At 36.2% G+C, this 19664-nt stretch overlaps 1 protein-coding gene across 6 annotated transcripts in view; it reads left to right on the top strand.

The window, feature by feature from the left end:
* The window catches only part of ppip5k1b (diphosphoinositol pentakisphosphate kinase 1b), a 48984-nt gene extending 45198 nt beyond the window's left edge, over positions 1-3786 (top strand). For 5 of the 6 annotated variants that reach the window (XM_041037776.1, XM_041037778.1, XM_041037777.1 and 2 more), the window contains one exon: positions 847-3786. In XM_041037776.1, the coding sequence (XP_040893710.1) occupies positions 847-938 (92 nt within the window). In that variant the 3' untranslated portion in view covers positions 939-3786. The remainder of the gene's footprint in view (positions 1-846) is intronic. The other variant, XM_041037779.1, reaches the window with a different exon arrangement.
* Positions 3787-19664: the final 15878 nt, after the last annotated feature.

The following is a 19664-nucleotide window of genomic DNA, read 5'->3' as shown; positions in this document are numbered from 1 at the left end:
CACTGTTTTTTCTTCTTATTTTCATTTATAAAATGTGAGAAAATGATGACAAATGATTTCCCAGATAATAAAATAATTTCCCAGAAGGCTTCAGAATTCTTTTTTTTTCCAATTCATCAGTCAAAAACTCTAAAAATAATATTTTATTTATAATGATACAAAACAAAAAAGCAGCAAATGATCTCATTTGAGAGGCTGAAACCAGCAGATAATTGGCATTTTTGTGTGATAAATTGCTTAAATAATTAAATGAGTTGTGGTTGTTTTGTTTACTGCTGCTTTCAAGGTAGACATTGAGCCGTCAGGCTCCCCTTGAATGATTAATTGTTTATCAAAACTGTTGGACATGCATTTCCTGTCTGTCAACTAATTGATGATCAGTTAATTGTTTCAGCACCAACCTGAACAGCCATTTTAAGTTTCTCTGGGTAAGAGCATCACCTAAAATGACTAAAATGTGCATAATGGAAGATAATGGGAGTGGGGCTTTTTTGTGGACAATCTAGATTCTTACAAAGTGAGCTGTATTTTAGTAAACACCTTTTTTTAAAGGCCCTAAAACTGTCAGATGAGATAAGTAACAGCAGAATATAAATGTCTGGCAGGCCATCCTGTGGGATCTGCATCGGTTGTAAATAGGACTCAGAGAGAACATCACACCCTCTTTATCTACCTGGTCCCTCCTTTTCAGTGTTGTCACCGTCCTTTTTTTTTTTTTTTCACATTGTGCAGATTGGTGTAACTACAAATTGTGTACAAATTGTGCAGATTGGTGTAACTACTGGAATCAGCGTGTTTCTGGGTTTTGGAGATAATTGACTTGTTTTCTTTTTTTTTCCCATTAAGATGGCAGCATCCCCTCCAGTGCTGTATCCAGTGCGGGCCCCTCTTCCCCGATCACAGAGAGCTCTGGCCTTAACTTCAGCTTCAGTGAGTAGACACACAAGGACTTCTGGGTATCTGAGGGCACGATCTGAAGACCTGGGGTTTGTCCGTCTCTCCGCGTTTTTTTTTTTTTTCCTCTGTCCTTCTGCTAACAGTCACACAAAAAAAAAAAAAAAAACACTGGACGGAGATGCTGATTCTGGACAGAGGCCATACTCTGCCTTGGGTGTTAGAAATACGCAGACTGTAAACATAACCACTCAGACTGTGCGCGGACTCTTCTGATGCGCACCAACTTCAGCTCTGCACATCCACACCTTCCCTACTCTGTACGGTGAGAAAACACTGGACCTTCATCAGTTCAAAACCACCTTATCACCTCGATCTGCATCTTCATTGTCTTGCTATACATTCATAAACCAGCTCCGACTGAGTAACAGTGCATCAAGCCAACATTCAGACCAGCTGTGCCTTTAGTTTAATTCGGATGCTGCCCACGCTAAAACCAAAATGCTATTTTACAGAATCTTTCACACTGTGTCATAGATTACACATTTGTAATTCCAAAAAGTAAGGATGTCCTGTTCTGTTCTCCACCCTGTTGCCTTACAGTAATACATGCTTTGAAATTGAAATTGAAATTGAGTTAGTTAACTTCTTTGGCATTTTACAGTGCAGTTCATCTCCAAACATCAGCATCTAGGGTGAAAATTAAAGCTTAAAGAAATAGTTTTAGCTTGGAGAAATGCAGTGCAATTTGTAATGCAATTTAGATTGACACCACTGGCATATCTGTATGATAAATAAGATGCTGTGGCCAGCAAGCAACCAGTTACCTTAGTTAAGCAGACTGAAAACAGGGGGAAATTGTTTGTCTGGCTCAGTCCAAAAATTATAAAAACATCACCTCAAATTAACAGGTTATATCTCATTTGTTTAATTTGTTCAAAAACCAAGTGTAACTGTTTGTGCCAAATTGTTTCTTAGCTGGATGCAGTAACTTAGTGGAGTCTTCTCAAATTATAATTAGTACACTAAGGGTTTTGTCTGAATTAAAGACATGGGGATATAACGTGTTAATTAGTGAACTTTAGACATGATAGTAGGGAGATTTTGTTATTTTTGGACAGAGCCAGTCTAGATATTTCTCTGTTTCCAGTCTTTGAGCTGAGATATCTGCTAGGTTTATCTTTGTATTTAGTTTCTAACTCAATAAACCAAAAACAATTAAGACGATCTGCAAACTATATGTCAAACTATTACTTTAGGACCATGTTAACAGTATTTCACATTGCACGCCTGGTTTATAAAGATGATTCTGCTAGAAAAGGTTGCACATTGGAAACTTAAAGAACAGGACCTTATTCTCAAACCAAAGGAGCAGGTGCAGCTTAAAGCAGTCGACTGTAAAATACAAAGATGGACGTTGTGCGACATCAGGAATCTGACACTTATAATTCCACAGATTACAAGCAGATTATTGTCAAGAGTCTGGAGGGATACGGGTTCTCATTTTGAAGTTATACATATGCTTGCCTGCTAAATTCAGGTAGTGGTACTTTTTCTTAACAGGATTTTTAGTTTATTCATTAAATCAAAATAGAATAGTTTGAATATTTTTTTTTAATACCAGTGTTTGTGTAACACAAAACTTGAGCCAGCTTGATCAAACTGTAGTAGTGTTTTCTATAATCATCTGCTGTTAAATGGAAACAGTTTACCTGTAAATGTGCCTTTAAATAACTTGGAAGAGAAATATTTAAGTTGAAGAATTCTACATACTGTGGGTGTCCTGCTGTATTTTTATTACTTTTTCATTTTGAGGGGGGGTTATAAATCAAATTTGATTTCAAGAAAATCTGTGGTAAAGATGTATTTTAGAATTGAAGGGAAAAAACCACTTGATTCAGTGAATAGTATAAATGTACTTCTACATAGTGACGACTGCCTGAATACTGCAGTTTTCTTCAGTTTTCTCAGTTGATGCCGAATGCTCAGACTGCTTGTGTCCACATGCAACCTGCTGTCACCAAATGACATGTTTAATTTTAATGTCAAATTAATCAAATGATGGTTTGTAAAGACGAGTGATGCTCAGGTAAAAATGGAAAAAAGTTTTTATTGACGTGATTGAACTGGGGGTCAGTTCACTTTCAGTTTCTTTTTAAAAAGTGAATCTCTAAGGAAATATTTTTATTACTTTGACCAAAACTGGTAGAGTTACAGCTCTGTCATAAAACAATGACTTATAGTTTTATTTATCAAGTACAGAAATTATGGACATTGCATTGAGGCTCTACTGTCTGTGACACCAAAGTACAGATGGGATACATAAAACAGCTCCCTGCTCATTTCCAACTCGTTAAACTGAAAATGCACTGACTCCCCAAACCTGGAAACACCTGCTGTAGAACAAACGTATATGTATATTTTAGCCATCATGGAAAGAATTTTGGAATTGAATAGGATTAAGTAATTTTTACTTAAAGGAGAGGTGATTGAGGTAATTATAGTTGTGTATTTATGTGATTATTTAACATGCTATTTAATGCCAGCCAAAGAGGGTCTGTGTTTCCTGTGACGAGTTTGGCTGCTGGAGAACAAAGTCGAGGTCTAATGTGTTGTGTTCGATCTCTTGAGGTTCAGGTTGGGATGTGATGCTGGGGGGGAGGCGGTTAATAAAAAAAACAGTGAAAACATTGTTCAATATGTTCTCATGAACGACAGATCACGTGTTCACACCTGATGTGTGTTTGACTGCGCGCGCGCGTGTGTGTGTATTGTTATTAATGGCCCAAAGTCTAGACACATAAGCCTGTTATTGCTCCATAAACAAAGCTCCTTGTCACTGCTCTGCCAACACACCTCTCTCTCTCTCTCTCTCTCTCTCTCTCTCTCTCTCTCTCTCTCTCTCTCTCTCTCTCCGTCTTGTTTCTCCTGTTTTTCTTTTCTTCTTTGCTAGCTCCTGTTTAGATGACTAGACTAGACTTTTTTCCCTGCTTCTGCTCCTCTTTTACTTTTATCTCCTCTCCCATTTTATCAGCTCACCCCATTTTAATTAAAATTAAAAATGAATTAAAATAAAAAATGGATACGGTGGTGGTGAAGGAGACGTGCCGCCCCCGCCTCTGCGACCATGGCTGTGGTGCCCCTGAGCAAGGCACCGATCCACCTCAGCTCCCCGGGTGCCTCACTAGGCAGCTCCCTGCCCCAACGTCTCTAGTGCATGTGCATGCTTGTGTGTGTGTTTTGTTCACTTGGTGTGGGTAAAATGCAGAGAGTAATTTCCCCAGGAGGGATCAAGAATGAGGATTGAGAATTTGTTTCCTTTCTTCTCCTGTTTTTCCTGTCCTCTCTTCCCTTTGTTTCTTTCCTCTCCCCTTGTCTCCTTACCTTTTCTAGTTTCCTTTCCTGTCTTCACTTTTTTCCGAATTTCCTCTCCTCTCCTACTTTAATCTCCTCTCCAACCTCCTTACCAAATCGGATGTTCCTCTCCTAATTTCTTACCACTTTGTTCCACCTTTTAGTTCCTTCATCTGTCTTCCCTTTGTTTCCTTCTCTCCTCACCTGTCTTTCACCCTATTTTTTACCTCTCCTCTCTTCTCCTCCTCTTCACCCACTTCTTTCCTTCTACCTCCTTCTCCTGTCTCTTCTCCCATCTTTTTACCTCACTCCATTTTCCTCGTTTCCTCTCTTCCCCTAGTTTCCGACTCTCCTCTGCTTTCTGTCTCTTCTCATCTCCTTGTTTCCTTCCCTCTCGTCTCCCTCTCCACATTTTTGTCCCCTCACCACCCTATTTTTTCTGTCATTCCCCTTTCTCCTCTCTTTTTCTTACAAACTTGTAGTGTTTTTTAATCTCATCCATGTCTCTTCTCCTCTCTTTTCCTTTCCACTGTTTTTTTGTTTCTCTCCTACTTACCTCTCCTCTCATCTTCCTCTCTTTGCATTTTCCCCCTCCCTCCTCTCACTCTCCCACTCCTTTCCTCTCCAAACGGCTTTTAAGAATAATGATGACTCATGCCTCCTCCTATTGCTCCCATGCGTTGCCATGGCGGCGTCCCCCCAGATGTAATTGAGCAACGCTGGGTGAACGGAGAGAGACGGACAGAGACGGCCGACTCACCGGAAGCCAAAAGCTTATGTCATTCATTCTGTCTGGATGACGAGTCTTTTTCTCAGGCTTTAGTTCGTACATTAAACACAAAACATCCATTCATTCTGCCTCTATTAGCTCACACACACACACACTTCATCTACAAACACACAGCTTTCTTCTTGCTTCAGTACACAGTAGCTACTTTCATTTACAGTTTTAACAAGATGACAGACTGTTTGGCTCCAGGTAGTTTTGTGACCTGTTCGCACTCCAGTAGCAGAGTCAAAAACTGAAGAGATGTTATTTAGTATAAAGTGTCTCTCAGGATGAAGAACCACTGTATGCGATATGATGGGAAGTGAAGTTATGTCCTGTTTGCCTTGGCTGTGTTCTTTTGTGAGTTTGAGCCATACCGGTTGTGCATTGCTTCGTGCTGCCTCCAAGAACCAGTCAAATGCTTGTACTCTAAAATCTGACTTGACAAAAGCTTTCACCTTCTCCTGCCTACTCAGCGTTTACATGTGGCAAGGCTAATTGTCGGTCATAAAAAATAGAAGCATTACAACTTCAAACAGTGTTAAAGCTCACTTGAGCAAAGTTTAGCTTTGAGCAGTGCAAAGAGGCAAACTATGAGCTTCAGGTCCAGGTTCATTCACGATCGACTCAGAGCTTTATTGGCCTGTTGATACTTTACCTGGCTGCCTGCATTTTTTGCCGAGACTTGCTGCTACAGTTGACAGTTAAATAGCCCTGTGAAATAATTAAACATCATAAAATGATGATGTTGATGTTTTAAAGAGTTTGTGAATTTGATGCAAATCTGTGGAATAAGGCTGCAGCATTTTAGAGCCATGGCACTTTGAGTTGTATTTTTAAAATCATTGATGACTCATCCTGGATTGTTTTCACAACACTGTGCTTTGCTGAAAGTCTCTGTTATCTGAATGCATCAGCTGCAAACATAAGATTAAAAGATGTATTGGATGTACTCTTGGTATAAATTTTTATGGCTTGTATGTTTCCAGTGGCCCAACTGTTCATCTGCCTTTCAGTTGTGGTCCTGTGAGAGATAAAGGTGAATAAATGGAAAAACAAGCTACAGACTGAGGTTCGCAGATCTCTTCCACTCTGCTCTAAAAATCCCATTTCTTGTGTCGCATTTCCTTTACATGAGTGTTTTCAGCTGTAGGAGGGTGTGTGCCCAAACCCTCAACTTCCTCTCCACTGTTCAGTGACTTTAGGTTGCTCTCAGCTAATTGCCTAAAATATAAATGTAAATGCAAAGAGAGAAGTGGGAGGCAAAGACAGGAGAGGAGAGTAACTATTAGTCATGCTGATGAGAGAATTACCCTCATCTAGTCTCCCTCCAACCCCGACAGAGAGGCAGGAAGGTGTCCAGTTAGACCTTCAGTGCCACCTCTGCACCCACGCCCTCACATACATCCTCAACTCCGCCATAAACCTCCTCCAAAGTCAAAATGTGTCACCATGGTAACTGGGGGGATGGCGAAGCAGGAGAGGAGTTGTTTTGCTTTGAGATGTGGCAGCCGAGCAGCGGTGTGTGTGGCTTCTTGTCCCACCGGAGACCCAAACTGCATATAATGGTATAGCATCCGAAATTAGGAGACCTGCCAACGTGAGTGAACAACAGTCCAAATTTCTTCTTTTTCTTTTTCACTTTCACTCTTTTTCCTCCCGTGAGTGCAGACAGCAAGACAGAGAGAGGCTCGAGGCTCAGACACTTACTGCAGAGGAGCAATGAAATTAGACACTGATAAATTAGGAGCCATTCATCACTGGCTGAAATTAATGCAGAGTGTGTTATCACTTCAGGTGTGGGTGTAGGTGTGGATCCATCAAGGCTGATTTTTGGAGCCCAGATTGATCTGTTGCCCCTCTCTTCAGGGAGTGTGTAGTTGTTTTCTCGTAAAGATTACTGTGTCATTCTCTTTCCCTCGCAGTTAAGTCTGAGATAAGCAAAAATCAAAGAGAAAACTGTTAAGTTATTTTGACAAGTGAGGAGTGGAAATTGAGCAGTGCTGCTGAAGCACAACTTCTCTTTCATCTTTCCACCTGAAAAATCAAAGCTGACCCGACCAAGCCTGTTGTTTCCAATACTGAAGCCAAAAGCCTATTTCCTTACCTCATATTTAATTCACAGACTCAGTGCAAACACAGTTTTGTGCAACTGAACTAACCTTTCTATAACAAGAGACACTTGTAAGTTTCTGCTATATATTGCTCTTACTTGTCATGTTCTCAAGAAAAATCTGTTTGCTCCTATCTAAGCCAATTAGCTGACTAAGGAGCAAAGCATATTGCCATATACCTGTTATCAATCTGAAGCCCTTAGCGTAGAGTGGAGTTATAGTTGTTTCTGAATATTGTTGCAGAAAGGTGCTCCAAAATTTAATCAGATCATCTACTCCACTAGTCTACCTGTGGTGTAAGTATAAAGTTTGTACTATGCATCTTTCTCGAGTTACTGTGGTTACAGAGCGACCAACACCGGCATGACGACATAATGTCCTGCATACCATGGACCACAGGACATAAAAAAAAAAAAAAAAAAAAGAAATTAAAGCTGCAAGCAGCGATGAGCGGGCCCTCGCACCGCTTGCGACCTGCGGGAGCCACAGCTGCAGCCGTGGCCAAAGCGCCAGAGTCCTCCTATGTCCTCTCCTTTCTCCTGCTCTTCTCCCCGGAGAAGCACAGCAGCATACAGCAACAGAAAAGACATTGCCCCCTCCCAGCAGGGGGCGCTATGAGTGTATCATCATATGAGCATATAAATGAGTTCAGAGTGTGAAGGTCATCCTGACTGGAAAGTTTGATGCACATTGGATTAAGTATGTGGGAGATAGAGGCACAAAAACATCCATTTCCTGTGTGTTGCCCAAGGGTCAAATTCGTGGCAGCACCACGGGCAGACCATGTAAGCCACACTAAAACGTTTGATAAGTTTTTGTCCCTAATGCCTTATGAGCAATCTGACCAAAATTCTATGCAATCGGACACTTCGGACAATCCGACAGTTCGTCAAAGTACGGCGAGTGCGAAATGCAAAATGGCAGCATTATTTTTGAGCACGTTCAGGGGGTGATGGGTGGGCCCTCGCACCCCTTGTGAGTCACAGGAGTCGCAGCCACGCACAGAAGTCCTCCTATGTCCTCTCCTCTCTCCTGCTCTTCTCCCCAGAGAAGCACAGCAGTATACAGCAACTGAAAAGACATGGCCCCCTCGCTGCAGGGGGCGCTATGACTGTATCATCATATGAGCCTATAAATGAGTTGAGAGTGTGAAGGTCATCCTGATTATCTGTGCAGAGCAAACATGCAATTTTGTTTAATGGACAGTGTGTTATTTGTAAATTACTTCAGTGTCGTTTAGAGTTTGTGTAGACATTTCAATGGTGTTATTTTCAGCCACATTTGTTAAGAATACCAGGATGTCCTTGGTTAAATATATCCTGGTATTTAGTGGATATATATATGAAAAAGTTAACTTTAATGGACTTGAGTGAGTTGTGTTTATGTGACTACATGTGTAATGTGGTTCCAAGAAAGTTGCACGTTAAGAAAAAGTATCATGAAGTTTGTCAAAGGATAACTCACGCAGTCAGTGTTCAGTTTGAGTGATGTTGATGAAGCAGGTTAATGGAGCCTGTTGTTAAAAGTTAGACATTGTTTTTCCAAGCATTGTATAATTTGTATTTTAACCATAAACATTTCATGATTAAATGTAGGGAGGTGGGACTTCAGTTGAGTGGGACTAGTTGTTTGGTTCAGTGTCTTATGATTGATGAATGATGTCTGTGGCCACACCCCCTTTTGTTTTCGGAATTCTGCCAATGTGTAAATAAAACAACAAGGTGAGTTTAGGTAGACATTTTGGCCATGTGGATGATTTGGTAATAGTTAAAGCTTTGTATAATTTGTATAGTGTGTTGGTTTTTGGTTAGATGGGGTTTATTTTGGCAGTACAAATGTTGATCTGCATTGTAAGAGGAACTATCTGTGCAGATAAAATATGTAATTTGGTTTGGTTTGATGGACAGTGTGTTATTTGTAAATCACCTAAGTGTTGGTTAGAGTTTGTGGATGGACGTTGAGAATGTTTAGTGATTTAGTGAAGCAATTTTACAATGGTTGTGGCTTGTTGATGTACACAGGTGTTATTTAAACAGTTCTAGCTTTGTGTGGTTGAGATATGATAAAGAACAGAGATATGTTTCAGTCTTTTTTACCTGTTTTTCTGAACTTATAATTTTATATGTACTGTGTTTTTATTGCTGGAGCACAACAGAGCTCTGGTGCATTTTCTACATTTCTACTGTGTTTGTGTGCTCTTTACATGTCCAAATCCTTTGCTTTCTCTACTTTCTCAACAATTACGAACTATTTCAAATCATATACAATCATGTACATCACCACTTACCCTCAGACGTAACGCAAAAATACATAACACATTATACATTATATGTCATAAATCCATACTTTGATTCTATAGCAGTAATACCTACATATAGGTCATATACATTATTCAAAGGAAGGTTTTCTTTCCTACATTACAACAGAATTTCCACGAATGCCATATCTCATTCTAACTAGATATGTGGTATGTAGGTTTTACTTTACCTTTACATCACTTCAAAAAGCAAAAGGCACTGGTTATGGTACACCTAGTACACTAGGGTGGGGTTCAATTCCCTGCAGTGCCCTGCTAATAGATTGATGATGTAAGATCCACACAAAATCCTAAATCTACACAGCTTGTCATGACAACTCCATGTTAACACATCTATGTAGAATGTATGTATTTCCATTATATAGCTCACAAGGCACACTGACATAAAGACATTTATGCTCCAAGTAAAAGGAGCTCAACTGCACATATTCCTCCACTATCTTCTCTTCTTTCCAACAGCCCTAATTCCATCTGCTCTCCAGATATACAGAGATATACACATGTACAAAAGACATGTCTTCGCCCCCAGTAGGTGCTGTATGTGAGTAGCATGATATGAGCATGTCACTGTGTTCTCTTTTGTATGCTGATCAGTTTCTCCCTCTTCAACTGGTCTGCTTTCCAGTGAACTACATGAAAAATACACATATTTCCAATTCACAGTAGTTGGCGCTCTTTGTGTATCATGATATCAGTACATCAATCTGTTCTGAATCACATGATCAACATGACTGTAAAGTTTGATCCACAATGGATGAAGTATGTGGTGGATATACAGGCACAAATACATTTCCTGTGTGTTGGCGAAGGGTCAATTTCGTGGCAGCGCCACAGCCAGACAGTGTAACCCAGACCAAAGCTTTTCACAACGTTTAGTCATGAAGGCCTTAAGAGCAAACAGAGCAATTTTCAGCATGATAGGACCATTCTTCTAGGATGAGTTCGTTACTGTGTACTGAATTCCGTGGGTCTTACTTGGAATATTTTCACACTCTAGGGGACGCTACAGAGCCGTTTGACCGCGCTTGGTCGCACAGAAAGTGTCAAACACTTTCGTCGGGGGAAAGCTTTGGGCAAAATTTGGTGAGTTTTTGAGCACGTTCAGGGGGTCAAATTAGCGTACAAAGTGGCGGGAGAGAAATAAAAGAGGAGAACAGTAGTAATAATCCCTTCAGTTACAATAGGGCTTCACACGAATTTCGTGCTTGAGACCTAATAAAAAAGATCAAAGGTTCAAAATAGGCCAAAAAAAGTCATACTTTAGTATAGCCTAAAAATATGCTAAAAAATGTCATAGCATAGTAAGGCGTCAAAATAGGCCAAAAAAAGTCATACTTTAGCATGGCCTCAAAATATCACAAAAACATCATAGTATAGTAAGGCTTCAAAATCGGCCAAAAAAAGTCATACTTTAGTATGACCTCAAAATGTCATAAAAAACGTCATAGTATAGTAAGGCTTCAAAATCGGCCAAAGAAAGTCATACTTTAGTATGGCCTAAAAATATCATATAAACGTCATAGTATAGTAAGGCTTCAAAATAGGCCAAAAAGAAGTCATACTTTAGTATGACCTCAAAATATCATAAAAAACGTCAGTTTAGTAAGGCTTCAAAATAGGCCAAAAGAAGTCATACTTTAGTATGACCTCAAAATATGCCAAAAAACGTCATAGTATAGTAAGGCTTCAAAATAGGCCAAAAAAGTCATACTTTAGTATGACCTTGTCATGACTAGCCCCTAAGGGGGCTGTTTTCTGAACACTTTTATGTTTTGAACCCCTTTGTGGACTCTTGTTTAGGTTGTTAAATTTTGTTAGTAGTTCCTGTTTTATTTTTGAAACCATGGCCCTTGTGTATCTTGTCTTGTTCTACTTCCTGTCTTTGTCTTGTTTCCCTCCATTTCTGATTGTGTGCCCCGCCCTAAGTGGTTTCACCTGTTGCCCCTTTCCTTGTGTATTTAAGTCTCGTTGTTTGCTTGTGTTCTTGTCACTTCGTTCTTGTCTCTCGTCTCATGTCTTGTCTTTTGCCCAATGATCAAGTCATCGTGTTTCAAGTCAGGTTGTGTATCATTTGTTACTTTTTCTTGGTTGGATTTGGTTTCTCAGGTTGTTGAGTCTTTTTCCTCTCTAAGAGTGATTTTGAGTTCAAGTTTTGTATTTTTTGTTTTTTTTTTGTGCCTTTTTCCCCTTTATGGGTAATCCTTGTAAGAAACTTTGTTAGAGTAAACACTTATTTTTGAATTCGTCTGTGGGGTCGTGCATTTGGGTCCCAGTCCTTGTCGTAGCTGTGACAGACCTAAAAATATGCCAATAAAAATATGCCTATACTATGCCATCATAGTATAGTAAGGCTTCAAAATAGGCCAGAAAAAGTAATACTTTAGTATGACATTAAAATATCATAAAAAACGTCATAGTACAGTAAGGCTTCAAAATAGCCCAAAAAAGTCATACTTTAGTATGACCTCAAAATATCATAAAAAACGTCATAGTATAGTAAGGCTTCAAAATTGGCCAAAAAAGTCATAATTTATTATGACCTCTAAATGTGCCAAAAAACGTCATAGTATAGTAAGGCCTCAAAATCGGCCAAAAAAAAGTCATACTTTAGTATAACCTCAAAATGTCATTAAAAAACGTCATAGTATGGTAAGGCTTCCAAATCAGCAAAGAAAAGTCATACTTTAGTATGGCTTCAAAATGTGATAAACGTCAAAGTATAGTAAGGCGTCAAAATCAGCCAAAAAAAGTCAAAAAAAAATTTTACCTCAAAATGTCATAAAAAAAGTCAAAAAATTTTTGGACCTCAAAATGTGATAAAAAACGTCATAGTATAGTAAGGCGTTTTTTTCGGCCAAAAAGTCAAAAAATTTTTGACCTCAAAATGTCATAAAAAACGTCATAGTATAGTAAGGCGTTTTTTTCGGCCAAAAAAAGTCAAAAAATTTTTTGGACCTCAAAATGTCATAAAAAACGTCATAGTATAGTAAGGCGTTTTTTTCGGCCAAAAAAAGTCAAAAATTTTTTGGACCTCAAAATGTCATAAAAAACGTCATAGTATAGTAAGGCGTTTTTTTCGGCCAAAAAAAGTCAAAAATTTTTTTTGACCTCAAAATGTCATAAAAAACGTCATAGTATAGTAAGGCGTTTTTTTTCGGCCAAAAAAAGTCAAAAAAATTTTTGACCTCAAAATGTCATAAAAAACATCATAGTATAGTAAGGCGTCAAAATCGGCCAAAAAAAGTCAAAAATTTTTTGGACCTCAAAATGTCATAAAAAACGTCATAGTATAGTAAGGCGTTTTTTTCGGCCAAAAAAAGTCAAAAAATTTTTTGGACCTCAAAATGTCATAAAAAACGTCATAGTATAGTAAGGCGTTTTCTTCGGCCAAAAAAAGTCAAAAATTTTTTGGACCTCAAAATGTCATAAAAAACGTCATAGTATAGTAAGGCGTTTTTTTCGGCCAAAAAAAGTCAAAAAATTTTTTGACCTCAAAATGTCATAAAAAACGTCATAGTATAGTAAGGCGTTTTTTTCGGCCAAAAAAAGTCAAAAATTTTTTGGACCTCAAAATGTCATAAAAAACGTCATAGTATAGTAAGGCGTTTTTTTCGGCCAAAAAAAGTCAAAAATTTTTTGGACCTCAAAATGTCATAAAAAACGTCATAGTATAGTAAGGCGTTTTCTTCGGCCAAAAAAAGTCAAAAATTTTTTGGACCTCAAAATGTCATAAAAAACGTCATAGTATAGTAAGGCGTTTTTTTCGGCCAAAAAAAGTCAAAAATTTTTTGACCTCAAAATGTCATAAAAAACGTCATAGTATACTAAGGCGTTTTTTTCAGCCAAAAAAAGTCAAAAAATTTTTGGACCTCAAAATGTCATAAAAAACGTCATAGTATAGTAAGGCGTCAAAATCGGCCAAAAAAAGTCAAAAATATTTTGGACCTCAAAATGTCATAAAAAACGGCATAGTATAGTAAGGCGTCAAAATCGGCCAAAAAAAGTCAAAAATTTTTTGGACCTCAAAATGTCATAAAAAACGTCATAGTATAGTAAGGCGTCAAAATCGGCCAAAAAAAGTCAAAAATTTTTTGGACCTCAAAATGTCATAAAAAACGTCATAGTATAGTAAGGCGTTTTTTTCGGCCAAAAAAAGTCAAAAATTTTTTTGACCTCAAAATGTCATAAAAAACGTCATAGTATAGTAAGGCGTTTTTTTCGGCCAAAAAAAGTCAAAAAAATTTTTGACCTCAAAAAGTCTTAAAAAACGTCATAGTATAGTAAGGCGTCAAAATCGGCCAAAAAAAGTCAAACATTTTTTGGACCTCAAAATGTCATAAAAAACGTCATAGTATAGAAAGGCGTTTTTTTCGGCCAAAAAAAGTCAAAAATTTTTTGGACCTCAAAATGTCATAAAAAACGTCATAGTATAGTAAGGCGTTTTTTTCGGCCAAAAAAAGTCAAAAATTTTTTGGACCTCAAAATGTCATAAAAAACGTCATAGTATAGTAAGGCGTTTTTTTCGGCCAAAAAAAGTCAAAAAATTTTTTGACCTCAAAATGTCATAAAAAACGTCATAGTATAGTAAGGCGTTTTTTTCGGCCAAAAAAAGTCAAAAATTTTTTGGACCTCAAAATGTCATAAAAAACGTCACAGTATAGTAAGGCGTCAAAATCGGCCAAAAAAAGTCAAAATTTTTTTTGACCTCAAAATGTCATAAAAAACGTCATAGTATAGTAAGGCGTCAAAATCGGCCAAAAAAAGTCACAAATTTTTTAGAACTGAAAATGTCATAAAAAACGTCATAGTATAGTAAGGCGTCAAAATCGGCCAAAAAAAGTCAAAAATTTTTTGGACCTCAAAATGTCATAAAAAACGTCATAGTATAGTAAGGCGTTTTTTTCGGCCAAAAAAAGTCAAAAAAATTTTTTGACCTCAAAGTGTCATAAAAAACGTCATAGTATATTAAGGCGTTTTTTTCGGCCAAAAAAAGTCAAACAATTTTTTGACCTCAAAATGTCATAAAAAACGTCATAGTATAGTAAGGCGTCAAAATCGGCCAAAAAAAGTCAAACATTTTTTGGACCTCAAAATGTCATAAAAAACGTCATAGTATAGTAAGGCGTCAAAATCGGCCAAAAAAAGTCAAAATTTTTTTTGACCTCAAAATGTCATAAAAAACGTCATAGTATAGTAAGGCGTCAAAATCGGCCAAAAAAAGTCAAAAATTTTTTGGACCTCAAAATGTCATAAAAAACGTCATAGTATAGTAAGGCGTCAAAATCGGCCAAAAAAAGTCAAAAATTTTTTGGACCTCAAAATGTCATAAAAAACGTCATAGTATAGTAAGGCGTCAAAATCGGCCAAAAAAAGTCAAAAATTTTTTGGACCTCAAAATGTCATAAAAAACGTCATAGTATAGTAAGGCGTCAAAATCGGCCAAAAAAAGTCAAAAATTTTTTGGACCTCAAAATGTCATAAAAAACGTCATAGTATAGTAAGGCGTTTTTTTCGGCCAAAAAACGTCAAAAATTTTTTGACCTCAAAATGTCATAAAAAACGTCATAGTATACTAAGGCGTTTTTTTCAGCCAAAAAAAGTCAAAAAATTTTTGGACCTCAAAATGTCATAAAAAACGTCATAGTATAGTAAGGCGTCAAAATCGGCCAAAAAAAGTCAAAAATTTTTTGGACCTCAAAATGTCATAAAAAACGTCATAGTATAGTAAGGCGTCAAAATCGGCCAAAAAAAGTCAAAAATTTTTTGGACCTCAAAATGTCATAAAAAACGTCATAGTATAGTAAGGCGTCAAAATCGGCCAAAAAAAGTCAAAAATTTTTTGGACCTCAAAATGTCATAAAAAACGTCATAGTATAGTAAGGCGTTTTTTTCGGCCAAAAAAAGTCAAAATTTTTTTTGACCTCAAAATGTCATAAAAAACGTCATAGTATAGTAAGGCCTCAAAATCGGCCAAAAAAAGTCAAAAAATTTTTTGGACCTCAAAATGTCATAAAAAACGTCATAGTATAGTAAGGCGTTTTTTTCGGCCAAAAAAAGTCAGACATTTTTTGGACCTCAAAATGTCATAAAAAACGTCATAGTATAGTAAGGCGTCAAAATCGGCCAAAGAAAGTCAAAAAAATTTTTGACCTCAAAATGTCATAAAAAACGTCATAGTATAGTAAGGCGTCAAAATCGGCCAAAGAGAGTCAAAAAATTTTTTGACCTCAAAATGTCATAAAAAACGTCATAGTATAGTAAGGCGTTTTCTTCGGCCAAAAAAAGTCAAAAATTTTTTGGACCTCAAAATGTCATAAAAAACGTCATAGTATAGTAAGGCGTTTTTTTCGGCCAAAAAAAGTCAAAAATTTTTTTGACCTCAAAATGTCATAAAAAACGTCATAGTATAGTAAGGCGTCAAAATCGGCCAAAAAAAGTCAAAAATTTTTTGGACCTCAAAATGTCATAAAAAACGTCATAGTATAGTAAGGCGTCAAAATCGGCCAAAGAAAGTCAAAAAATTTTTTGACCTCAAAATGTCATAAAAAACGTCATAGTATAGTAAGGCGTCAAAATCGGCCAAAAAAAGTCAAAAATTTTTTGGACCTCAAAATGTCATAAAAGACGTCATAGTATAGTAAGGCGTTTTTTTCGGCCAAAAAAAGTCAAAAATTTTTTGACCTCAAAATGTCATAAAAAACGTCATAGTATACTAAGGCGTTTTTTTCAGCCAAAAAAAGTCAAAAAATTTTTGGACCTCAAAATGTCATAAAAAACGTCATAGTATAGTAAGGCGTCAAAATCGGCCAAAAAAAGTCAAAAATTTTTTGGACCTCAAAATGTCATAAAAAACGTCATAGTATAGTAAGGCGTCAAAATCGGCCAAAAAAAGTCAAAAATTTTTTGGACCTCAAAATGTCATAAAAAACGTCATAGTATAGTAAGGCGTCAAAATCGGCCAAAGAAAGTCAAAAATTTTTTGGACCTCAAAATGTCATAAAAAACATCATAGTATAGTAAGGCGTTTTTTTCGGCCAAAAAAAGTCAAAAAATTTTTTGACCTCAAAATGTCATAAAAAACGTCATAGTATAGTAAGGCGTTTTTTTCGGCCAAAAAAAGTCAAAAAAATTTTTGACCTCAAAAAGTCTTAAAAAACGTCATAGTATAGTAAGGCGTCAAAATCGGCCAAAAAAAGTCAAAAATTTTTTGGACCTCAAAATGTCATAAAAAACGTCATAGTATAGAAAGGCGTTTTTTTCGGCCAAAAAAAGTCAAAAATTTTTTGGACCTCAAAATGTCATAAAAAACGTCATAGTATAGTAAGGCGTCAAAATCGGCCAAAAAAAGTCAAAAATTTTTTGGACCTCAAAATGTCATAAAAAACATCATAGTATAGTAAGGCGTTTTTTTCGGCCAAAAAAAGTCAAAAATTTTTTGGACCTCAAAATGTCATAAAAAACGTCACAGTATAGTAAGGCGTCAAAATCGGCCAAAAAAAGTCAAAATTTTTTTGGACCTCAAAATGTCATAAAAAACGTCATAGTATAGTAAGGCGTCAAAATCGGCCAAAAAAAGTCACAAATTTTTTAGAACTGAAAATGTCATAAAAAACGTCATAGTATAGTAAGGCGTCAAAATCGGCCAAAAAAAGTCAAAAATTTTTTGGACCTCAAAATGTCATAAAAAACGTCATAGTATAGTAAGGCGTTTTTTTCGGCCAAAAAAAGTCAAAAAAATTTTTTGACCTCAAAATGTCATAAAAAACGTCATAGTATAGTAAGGCGTTTTTTTCGGCCAAAAAAAGTCAAACAATTTTTTGACCTCAAAATGTCATAAAAAACGTCATAGTATAGTAAGGCGTTTTTTTCGGCCAAAAAAAGTCAAACATTTTTTGGACCTCAAAATGTCATAAAAAACGTCATAGTATAGTAAGGCGTCAAAATCGGCCAAAAAAAGTCAAAATTTTTTTTGACCTCAAAATGTCATAAAAAACGTCATAGTATAGTAAGGCGTCAAAATCGGCCAAAAAAAGTCAAAAATTTTTTGGACCTCAAAATGTCATAAAAAACGTCATAGTATAGTAAGGCGTCAAAATCGGCCAAAAAAAGTCAAAAATTTTTTGGACCTCAAAATGTCATAAAAAACGTCATAGTATAGTAAGGCGTCAAAATCGGCCAAAAAAAGTCAAAAAATTTTTTGACTTCAAAATGTCATAAAAAACGTCATAGTATAGTAAGGCGTCAAAATCGGCCAAAGAAAGTCAAAAAATTTTTTGACCTCAAAATGTCATAAAAAACGTCATAGTATAGTAAGGCGTCAAAATCGGCCAAAAAAAGTCAAAAATTTTTTGGACCTCAAAATGTCATAAAAAACGTCATAGTATAGTAAGGCGTCAAAATCGGCCAAAAAAAGTCAAAAATTTTTTGGACCTCAAAATGTCATAAAAAACGTCATAGTATAGTAAGGCGTTTTTTTCGGCCAAAAAAAGTCAAAATTTTTTTGGACCTCAAAATGTCATAAAAAACGTCATAGTATAGTAAGGCGTCAAAATCGGCCAAAAAAAGTCAAAAAAATTTTTGACCTCAAAATGTCATAAAAAACGTCATAGTATAGTAAGGCGTCAAAATCGGCCAAAAAAAGTCAAAAATTTTTTGGACCTCAAAATGTCAAAAAAAACGTCATAGTATAGTAAGGCGTCAAAATCGGCCAAAGAAAGTCAAAAAATTTTTTGACCTCAAAATGTCATAAAAAACGTCATAGTATAGTAAGGCGTCAAAATCGGCCAAAAAAAGTCAAAAATTTTTTGGACCTCAAAATGTCATAAAAAACGTCATAGTATAGTAAGGCGTTTTTTTCGGCCAAAAAAAGTCAAAAATTTTTTGACCTCAAAATGTCATAAAAAACGTCATAGTATACTAAGGCGTTTTTTTCAGCCAAAAAAAGTCAAAAAATTTTTGGACCTCAAAATGTCATAAAAAACGTCATAGTATAGTAAGGCGTCAAAATCGGCCAAAAAAAGTCAAACATTTTTTGGACCTCAAAATGTCATAAAAAACGTCATAGTATAGTAAGGCGTCAAAATCGGCCAAAAAAAGTCAAAAATTTTTTGGACCTCAAAATGTCATAAAAAACGTCATAGTATAGTAAGGCGTTTTTTTCGGCCAAAAAAAGTCAAAAATTTTTTGGACCTCAAAATGTCATAAAAAACGTCATAGTATAGTAAGGCGTTTTTTTCGGCCAAAAAAAGTCAAAAAAATTTTTGACCTCAAAAAGTCTTAAAAAACGTCATAGTATAGTAAGGCGTCAAAATCGGCCAAAAAAAGTCAAAAATTTTTTGGACCTCAAAATGTCATAAAAAACGTCATAGTATAGAAAGGCGTTTTTTTCGGCCAAAAAAAGTCAAAAATTTTTTGGACCTCAAAATGTCATAAAAAACGTCATAGTATAGTAAGGCGTCAAAATCGGCCAAAAAAAGTCAAACATTTTTTGGACCTCAAAATGTCATAAAAAACGTCATAGTATAGTAAGGCGTTTTTTTCGGCCAAAAAAAGTCAAAAATTTTTTGGACCTCAAAATGTCATAAAAAACGTCATAGTATAGTAAGGCGTTTTTTTCGGCCAAAAAAAGTCAAAAAATTTTTTGACCTCAAAATGTCATAAAAAACGTCATAGTATAGTAAGGCGTCAAAATCGGCCAAAAAAAGTCAAACATTTTTTTGACCTCAAAATGTCATAAAAAACGTCATAGTATAGTAAGGCGTCAAAATCGGCCAAAAAAAAGTCAAAAATTTTTTGGACCTCAAAATGTCATAAAAAACGTCATAGTATAGTAAGGCGTTTTTTTCGGCCAAAAAAAGTCAAAAATTTTTTTGACTTCAAAATGTCATAAAAAACGTCATAGTATAGTAAGGCGTTTTTTTCGGCCAAAAAAAGTCAAAAATTTTTTGGACCTCAAAATGTCATAAAAAACGTCATAGTATAGTAAGGCGTCATAATCGGCCAAAGAAAGTCAAAAAATTTTATGACCTCAAAATGTCATAAAAAACGTCATAGTATAGTAAGGCGTTTTCTTCGGCCAAAAAAAGTCAAAAAAATTTTTGACCTCAAAATGTCATAAAAAACGTCATAGTATAGTTAGGCGTTTTTTTCGGCCAAAAAAAGTCAAAATTTTTTTTGACCTCAAAATGTCATAAAAAACGTCATAGTATAGTAAGGC

The sequence above is a fragment of the Toxotes jaculatrix genome, chromosome 5 (genome assembly GCF_017976425.1).
Source record: "Toxotes jaculatrix isolate fToxJac2 chromosome 5, fToxJac2.pri, whole genome shotgun sequence".
In the NCBI taxonomy this organism is placed as follows: domain Eukaryota; kingdom Metazoa; phylum Chordata; class Actinopteri; family Toxotidae; genus Toxotes; species Toxotes jaculatrix.
This window is presented reverse-complemented; position numbering and strand designations above follow the sequence as displayed.